General features: G+C 33.5%; 1 protein-coding gene across 1 annotated transcript; it reads right to left on the bottom strand.

The window, feature by feature from the left end:
* Positions 1-7,993: 7,993 nt before the first annotated feature.
* Positions 7,994-9,737, bottom strand: LOC143566614 (uncharacterized). The gene is made up of 3 exons (XM_077053265.1): positions 9,602-9,737; positions 9,300-9,429; positions 7,994-8,922 (listed from the first exon to the last, which is right to left on the bottom strand). Exons 1-3 carry the CDS (start codon positions 9,735-9,737, stop codon positions 8,229-8,231), a joined length of 960 nt encoding a protein of 319 aa, XP_076909380.1. The 3' UTR covers positions 7,994-8,228.
* Between the last annotated feature and the right edge of the window lie 274 nt (positions 9,738-10,011).

Raw genomic sequence — 10,011 nt, 5'->3', positions numbered from 1 at the left:
TCTCCTAGCTTGTTGGCGAAGTTGTCCAGGTCTATTTAAACCTCAGCTTCGGGTTTTAAGTAGGTGAGAAAAAAAAAGGTTTTGGCTGAACGTGTTTTTGGTGATCTTGTGCATCACGTGTTGGCAATAGTAATACATCAAGTTTTCAAGTATTATCTCGTGTGTTTACCTACTTATTTAACATATTGCTTATCTTACACTCGTATCGTATTACGTGGGGATTCCGCACCCTCGTGTTACGAGATACTCTTGTGTAGATCCGGCTAGGAACCTACAGTAATGATAAAATGGTTCAATCTACAAAAGACATGTTAAAGGCACGATTTGACATGAAAGACATGGGTTTAGTTGATACTATTCTTGGAATAAAAATCATTAAAACCAAAGAATGTCTTACTTTGAGTCAAGCACACTATGTCGACAAGATTCTTGAAAAATTCAACAAGGAAGACAAGCGAGTGGCTCGTTCTCCTGTTGACACTACTCTACATCTATGTACAAATAGAGCTGAGCAAGTATTCAAGAATCATTGGAAGTCTAATGTATCTCATGACATGTACGAGACCTGATTTAGCATACGCGGTGAGTAGGCTAAGTAGATATACTAGCAATCCAAGTGTTCAACATTGGAAAGCTATTATAAGGGTGCTTAGGTACATAAGATACACAAGAGACTATTGTTTGCATTATACCAACCATCCAGCTGTGATCGAAGGGTATACTGATGCGAACTGGATTTCGGATATGAAAGATTCCAAATCAACAAGTGGGTACGTGTTCCTACTTGGTGGGGCAACAATATCTTGGAAATCATCCAAACAAACTGTAATTGCTAGATCCACAATGGAGTCTGAATTCATTGCCTTAGACAAATCTGGGGAAGAGGCGGAATGGTTACGTCAATTCGTGGAAGACATTCCACAATGGCCAAAGCCGTTGTCGGCAATTTGCATACATTGTGACAGTGAGTCTGCAATTGGTAGATCTCAACGTTCAATGTATAATGGCAAATCAAGGCATATGAGACGTAGACATAACACGATACGACAACCACTGTCAACGGGTGTTATCACGATTGACCATGTGAGGTCAGAAGATAACATTGCAGACCCGTTAACAAAAGGCTTAAGCACGGATAAATTTTATAAGTTGTCGAGAAGAATGGGACTAAAGCCCGCGATAAAGGAAGTATGAGGGAAACCTAACTTAGCAGACTGGAGATCCCAAGAGCTAAGTTCAATAGGCAAACTTAATCATATGACCAGAGGCAGTCACTGTGGGGGAGTACCCCAAAACCAAAGGGAGTCTTGAACTTCCTAGTCCTTTCTTCTAGGGGAGTACCCTAAAACCAGTGACATTTGGGAGAGGTTAAGCATATTAAGGTTAAGTGAAATAACCATGATGCTTTTAATGATTCATGGGAATCACCTATGTTAGAGAGAAGTGTGGTCGCTTCGAATGGAATTGTGGGGAGGCGCAATTTCCTAGAGCTCTCGCACAACCAGGACCGTGATCCATGACCATAACGGACACAAGAATGAGGGGTTGACCAAACCAGGGAGAGTATTGTGTGAAGGCATATTGTCGTCTACACAAATGGGGGTCTGTTCAAAGTCATCGCGACTACAAACCGCTAGAAGGCTAAGTATGCTTCACAACGGAAGGTTCAAAGGGTAACACCTACCTATCCGGCAATACTCAACTGCTAAAACTTACTTCGAAGAATCAATTTCCATTCATGTGGGGGATTGTTGGAAAATTTGTTACGTGTGCATTAGTAGGTTGTTATGACACAACAAATGCACACTAATAGACATTGATGAATGAGATATCGATGTGTGATTGTGTGTATTTGAAAGAAAATACTATAGTGGTGTATCCCACATCGGTGGGATGGAGAACTTGTGCCTTGTTTTTCCTCTATAAATAGAGAGGTAAACTAAGTTGCAACACACACCAAACCTTACACACAACACAAGCATTGTTGCAAGGTTTTTCCAAATTCTTCTTCTTCTACATTTCTGGTTTCTTTTATTCGAACCTTTTTCAGGTTTACGGTTAACTCCGGCAGTACTACTGCTCCGGCTGTTGTACCCTGGGAAACAACGAGTTCTCTTGGGAGACTCGAAATATTGTTTTAAGGGCCCCGTGTTCAACACGATCCTCAGCCAAACCGTTTACATTTTTTTTTGTATTGTATTTGGTTTATTTCTTTAATTCTGAATTGTATTTCAGATTCTTGTATTGTATTGTATGAGTAATAAAACTGTTTGTTAATTTTCTGTTTATTTACTCAATTCACGAATTCAGTACCTACATATACTTACATGTGTCTGTTGTAATTTTAACACTATAATAGTACTAGAAACATTTTTTTACAAGGTATGGCGGACCTCCATACCACAAATTTAAAATTTAAATATTGTGGGTCTGATTTTTAGAGAAGAGTTTTGTGATGTTAATTTGATGATAAGTTATTATAATTGTGGTACAAACATAATAGTTGAAATAGACCGGAAAAGATCATGGTAAATATTATCCTCTGTGAATGAGATAAATTTGATATGATGGTTTGACACAGAATCAAAATTCTATGCAGCACACTTCTCTCATCTCTGCCATTTTCCAAAACTTTATGTGACAAAAAATAGTTAATTTATTACTAAAGGGGGTTATGATTCCAGATGTGAAGTGTTCATGAAATTTATGTTTAATTTATGGGACTTGTTTGTCAGCCTGTCTCATTATGGCCCATACCCTTTCACCTTAAAATAAAGACTTCACTGGAAAAGACCTTAGTCCTTGTATGCCATTGGTTATTATTATTATTATTATTACTATTTTTATTTTAATTTTTTAAGCAGTTCACTTTTATTGCTAAAAAACCTACAGTCCAGTTATACTGTTATAGTAATTTATATATACTCGCTTAGGTTAAAAGACTGAAATACCGTTTTAATTAATAGCAATATATAACGGTATTAATCTCTGTGACTAAAATGATAAGAAACGAAAACTACAAAGGATTGTAAGCAAAGAAAAAAAAAGTCTTGGGGCTGAAAATGTTAATCAAAACACATGTACTGAAGTCGAAAATCTCTTAGTTAACTTTACAAAGTAATACTGGCTTGGAGATGTTGTAGTAGTCACTTAAACGTTTTAACTTAGGAGTTACTCCGTAAAATCAATCTATTTTTTTAATTTAATTTCAGTCATTGAATATTTTTGGACGACGAGATAATATTAAAAACGACTTCACAAGATGCTAGAACAAAAGGACATACAATACAACGAGGGAAAAAATCAGACCTCCAAAAAAACTCGTAACATCACACCCATAAGGTGTTATAACACCTAATATATTATATATAAACCACATAGTAGCTAAAATGATCATATTAAAAATCTTCGGTTATTTGTTATTGATAGACATGTATTTAAAGCCAGGCTAACTCCAGCTAAAATCGATCCAGATATGTTAAATACTTGATCAATGCCGGTTCGTTAATTTTATTATTTATTTATTTATTCATGCATGACATTTAATTTAGTTTGTTATTATTTAATTAAATGATTTCAATTCTGAATTTTTGATTTTGATAACCTATCATATGTTGGTACGAAGTTAGGCTGGCATAGAACAAGTAGGGGTAATATGATGTTAAGTAGATCTTGTGAATATCATGATATTTTGGACCACATCAAACTGGTTGCTTCCCAAAGAGACTGCCCAAAGGTATTAGATTCACTTCACAAATCACAAGTACTTTGCTTACCTTTTCTAGTTTAAATATTAATAAATATTATATTTATTTAATATAGCATTGATCTTAACAAAAGTTACAAAACAGAAACTAACCATTTTAACGAAACAAGCAACCATTTTAAAACGGTTTATGTTTGACTGCACTGACACTTTCTTATCCATGTTTTGAAATATAATTTGTACATAACATCATTATAATACTAATTATGATTGTATCAATTATCCTATTAAAATAATATCCTAAGATCTGATTTGTAACAAAATTATTTATAAGTTGGTTGTGGCTCATGGTAGAGCACTCATTTTATAAGTGAGAGGTAGAGAGTTTAAACCTCACTATCATCAACTTATATGGGAGATATGAGGGATGACCCTGGCTTGCTAGGGTTCGAGTCCTGATCTCACCCAGTTTAACCGGCTCCTCGCTGTCGTGCCGTTTGGCGGGCGTGAGGGTCGGGTTTTATCCGGTGAATCCCTCAATAGGTGGACCGCTAGGAGCTTCGTCCGTCCGGACTAGTGGCCGGCTCGGGCTACCTTTAGCCAATGGGGGCCACGTACGAAGTACCCGGCGTTACTTAGTTGGCCGTTCAAAAAAAAATTATGTTAGGGTACTAGGGGAAATGGGATCTTCACAGAAAGCGCAGTGGGGGCCTAACCATTTTGAGGGCTAAAACAAAAGAAAAACACCAGGGCTCTAATTCCAGAATTTATAAATTTAATTTTAAAATTTATCAACCAATTTGTCGTGTTATACATATAAAATTACAAAATTTTAAACCAAAGAAACAACTAAAAGATAGTTTTATTTTAGAAGACTCGAGCCTGGACTGAACTAAGGAAAAGCCTCATGAAGGCGGATGTAATGTATTTTAACCACCGGGGCAACATCTAATAGTGATTTTTTGTCAGTTAAAAGATTTAAATATGTTTATCTCAATATATGCATATATTTAAACTTTTTAAACGAAGTCTTTTTTTTTTCGGTGAGCTTCACCAAACAACATTGTTGAGCCGGCTCGAGGAAGCCATACCAACGAGTAAGGGACTGACTCACTGACACCTCATTTTTACATGCAATCGTGCACCAATGATCACCTTTCTAAGATAACCACGCCTAGCCAACGACTAGACATTCGAACTACGAAGTATAAACAAACCACATAAAAACAATTTCAAAATAGCCCTTTACCATCAACCACTAATTTACATTCTATACTATGCATTTGGCCACCTTGACTTTCCACTCAAGACCAAATTGAAGAATAGATTGATATGCTACTTAAATTAACAACACATGTATTTTGTTTACTAAAAATGTCTTTAACAAAATCGAATAATAATCTAAGTTCCAAAAGTTTAATCCAACTGTAATCAGTAATGCTAAGACAAAACAAATCATGCTGAACAATGGTCAACTCTCATCTCTCATATATGGTCCCTACCAACTTGCTTTAGCATAAAATACTTAAAAGAAATTATTTAAATTATTCAAATGATTGAGAGTTCATAGTATGTATATACATATTTCATGTTACTTGTATAATTTGATATTGTTTAATATTTTATAAATAGTTGGAAATCAAAGTAACTTATAAATAAGAAAGAAAGTTAGTGCCTTTAAAGTCCTAAACAGCAGTCCATGGGACCATTTGACTGCCTCTTAATGCTGTGCCGTGACCGATTTGAGTTGTAGCGTGATAGACGTTTTTAAATGGAACCTAATCTCATATAATATTTTACGTGTACATACATACATATACATACGTACATGTGTACATAATTACATATATACATATATGACCAATTGAATTTTATTAATCCTATCTTTTATCGTTTGCTGATAATAATTTTAACTGAGAGATCAAAGATTTGAGTTTTGAAAGAGAGAATTTTGTCAGTCTCACTTACAGAATTAGAATTGTTTTTTCGTAAAGAAAAGTATTTCATTTCATTTTCTGTTGCTTATTAATTGTGCTTATTAATTCATGTTTTGTGTACTTAAAGTTGGAGCTAGTTGGACGAATATGAGATTGCATACTATATATGCATATGTTTTATCGTTATCATTTTCAAACTTATATTAATAATCGATCAACATCAAGCCCACCTAACTATTAAAACGTAAGAACAAATAAACAGGCAACACATATTAATTTTTCTCACTCTTTAAAAAATACAAAAATAAAACACAGTGTATGGTCCCCTACAAAGTAAGCTTTGTTCAAGAAATGCAGGAAATAGTGAGAATGTGTTTCGGATCGGCTTAACCATTTAATGGACTAAAACGATGTTTAAAAACGAAACCTTGTTGTAAAAAAGAAAACCAACTTATATTGTTTTCATTCCAAATAAATCAAGATGTTATCGTCATTCTTTGCAAATACATAAGCAATGCAATTTTTCATAACTTCTCAAACCTAATTCGGTTCTTTACGAGTATTTACATTTATTTATTTACGCATGCAAAATGCAACAAGGTATTGGTATAACCGTGGTGGCTTAATTACATTTATACACGTTTTCGTTTACTATATAACTATATATTGTTATACCACAAAACCCTATTGTGATAAATGTAAACAACATATTAGTTATAAATAACTCGCATAGTTATAAATAATAGTAAACCAAAACAACTTTAACATATGGTTGATTACGTTTTTGTTTTAAAATGCCATTTAAAATATAAAGTAGTTTTATACTCATTTAAAAGACAATACACATACTCATGGTAAAAATTCATAAGTATTCAACATAATGATAACGTCATAATTCCATATGTACTCCCAACAATTTTAAGGGCTGTTTCGTTCATTCAGATCTGAATGAGTCAGGTCTGAATGAGCATCTGTCTCATTCAGCAACAACAAGAAGTTTGAATGATTTAGGCTTGGGGCTGTTTTTTTACATAGAACCATTCAAATATAAACATTTGATTCATTCAAACTTCAGACTGTTTGGTTTCAAATAGAAAAACATCTGAATGATTAAAATTAGGTTTGAATCATTCAGACTTCTTGTTGTTGCTGAATGAGACAGAGGTTCATTCAGACCTGACTCATTCAGATCTGAATGAACCAAACAACCCCTAATTTTAACCATTCATATGTTTTTTTGTTTGGAAACATACAGTCTGAAGTCTGAATGAATTAGCATTCAGATGTAAACAAACAGCCTTGTAACTTCCAAATTAATACTAGCCAGTAAATATAGTTTGATCAATTAAAACGTACACTATCAGAAAAAGAGTAATGTTTGCTATAAAAATTTCCAACGCAGTTTCTATAAGCTTTACTTTTTACACATTTTTAACGGAATTCTTACTAGAAAATACAACCTTAAATTTGCAACAACAAAATTGTGACAAGATAGCAAAAAAGCAATAGTGTTAGAAAAATTCGTATGAAATATCTCTCTCTCTCTCATTGAGGCATGTATAGAATGAAAACTCATTTAAGCTATAAGAAAACCTGTGAAAACTCGATGTAACGTCGTTTTTTTAAACATATGTAATATATGTTGTTACATTTAATACAAAACATCGAAAAATAATAAATAAGAATGTTTCGTGATTTTTTTTACATTTTTTTAACTAATAAATATATTTTTCAGTTAAATTTACTTTTACATTTTTTATTAACTTTAGTTGTTAACCACAGTAACACTTTTAAATTGTGTGTTTGGTATTCTGGCCGCCTTGACATAATGACACATTGCAACGTTTAAAATCAAGCTATTATAATATACGATAGTGCTTTTAATTAAGACACAAAACTATGCATGGACGATTATGCTTGTAATCAAAAGGTAATTGTTGATGGTAAAATATAGGTAAACAATAATAGCAAGGACAGAAGGTAAGATTATCTTTTAACATGACTTTCACAATATTACCAATTATAGCAAGTTAGCAGTGTATTGTATGTTATATTTTTTTCATTTTCTGAAGTGTGAAGCCAATCGACCGAGGTCGCACCACCACAGTTAATGAAGGTGTATGCACGTCTTCATAGAGAAAGCTCGTACGTCAGTGCATTGACCGTCACCGTATCAACTAGTTCCTGAGGAAACCCACACAACTGTGGTAGATCCCTTAGTAAGGATCGAACCTGTGACCTTAAAGGCCCCGTTGGACCACATGATCAACTATTGTAAGTTTTAGATAACAATTGCATATCATGGTAAACAAAATAATATAAAGAAAATATATATACAAAAAATAAAAAAAGAAAAGAACTTCACTTTTTTTTTAATAGCTTTCCATTGATTTCCGTCATTAAGCACACAGATCAACCCAACCCCATGAATTGAAACTGTGTCAAAGTCTCAAATAACTTCCTCTAGGAAACCAAAAAAACACCCTGAATGATCTTTCAAATCACAAGTACCTAGTGATCATCTTGTCTTACTTCCCATTAATTACAACAAATTTAGAATTAAATAACCTAATTAATAATAATAATTAATAATAAGAGCACATCCCCTTTTGATAATGTGTTGTCTTGTTTTCATCACCATCATGGAACAAGTAGCTACTAAAGTTAAGTTGCTCCTTCACTTCCTCAAGATCATTTTGCATTGGAGTTACATGATTCTTGATCATGAAACCTTGGCTTTGAATTTGGTTTCCAACAACATGATCATGATGAGTTATTGGATAATCTTCTTGCTTGATTTGATACTTTTGCTTCCCTTCATGATCTTGAGAGGATGAACTTCCAAACATGAGCATTGGATGATAATAATATTCTTGCATTGGACTATTGCAAATGCGTTGTTGATCATCTTGAAACCCTGTATAACTATAACAGTTATCATTAACATTAACATTGTTGTTACACATAGGAAGTTGTGGTGCAACACTATTGTGATTCTCATGAACAAAGAGAGAGCTAGAAGTGTTGCCAACATTCATAAAGTTAGGAGTACTAAAGGTGTTATAAAATGATGATGAAACATTGTTCAAGAATTGGTGTGATGTATGATGATCATTTGATGGTGGTAGTGGTGGTTGAAAGGGCAAAGATGGAAAAAAAGTTGGTTTTTCATGAAGGGAAGGAAGCATAGTCATAAGCTTCTTCTTTAGTTTCGTGTTCCAGTAATTCTTGATGTCGTTATCGGTCCGTCCCGGTAGCTGAGCTGCTATTACCGACCATCTACATATTCATTTTGGAAGCATTAAATTTAGCAGCCATAGTTTGAATCATTTAAAAAAGAAAGTGATTTTTACACCACACAAAAGTAAAAGAGTAGTGATAATTACATGTGTATTGTGACTATTATCTTATCATGCATGCACCTATAGTTTTCAAGATATTATAGAATCTTTTTCTATAGATTATTAATCAATCATTTTCCATGATCTTTCTCTCTCTCTCACACACACATGGAGTTTGACCTAAATTATAGTTGGAACTCATTATTGTATCTTGTGTCATAAGTATTTCAGTGATAGTAATCATTAACACATTAACATAACAAGCATAAACATAAAATATAAAGAAATATAAAGATCCAAAAAGTTGAAATGAACCTGCTACCAATGCTAGCATACAAAGTGCAAATGATCCTATCTTCATCATCAGAGAATTCTCCATGTCTAATATTAGGTCTTAAATAATTTAACCATCTTAACCTACAACTCTTTCCGCATCTTCTTAGACCTGCTCAAGATCAAATAATATCACAAGTTAGAAATTAACCCTTAAATGTTTAGCGAGTGCTTTCCAGGGGTTTAGCCAATGTTCTTCGTTTAACCAAAAAAAAAAGATCTATATGTTTCTTCAAGAAAGACACAAAAATTAGGTATCTAGAGAAATAAACATATATATATACCAGCTTTTTGAGGTAGAGCAATCCAATTACCACCAGTTCCATGTTTCTCAATAAAATCTTTGAGTTTTGCATCTTCTTCAGGAGACCATGGTCCTTTCTTCACATTAGCTTTGTCACAACAAGGGGCTCTACCCATATTACTCTCTCTCTATATTTCTCTCTAATGTAACTTAGTTGGATATATATTATTTTCTCTCTCTATCTTCAAATGAATTGATAGATATGTTTGGTGGTTTTGCTAGCTGGCATTTTATGAAGGGAGAGACTTTGTTTGCATCTATGTGGGATGAAAGTCGGTAAAGAAAAGATTATATAAACAACATGGTAACACAAGTCAAACTCAAAGAAGGAGATTGGCTTATTAAACTTTGGTATATAAAGTATTAGTTATTAAATATTAACTATTCATA

This window comes from Bidens hawaiensis, unplaced genomic scaffold (assembly GCF_021521415.1).
Source record: "Bidens hawaiensis isolate Kalapana, Puna unplaced genomic scaffold, B.hawaiensis_p1.1 tig00022926_1, whole genome shotgun sequence".
Classification (NCBI taxonomy): domain Eukaryota; kingdom Viridiplantae; phylum Streptophyta; class Magnoliopsida; order Asterales; family Asteraceae; genus Bidens; species Bidens hawaiensis.
Note: the sequence above shows the minus strand (reverse complement) of the source record. Positions and strands in the feature narration are given on the sequence as shown.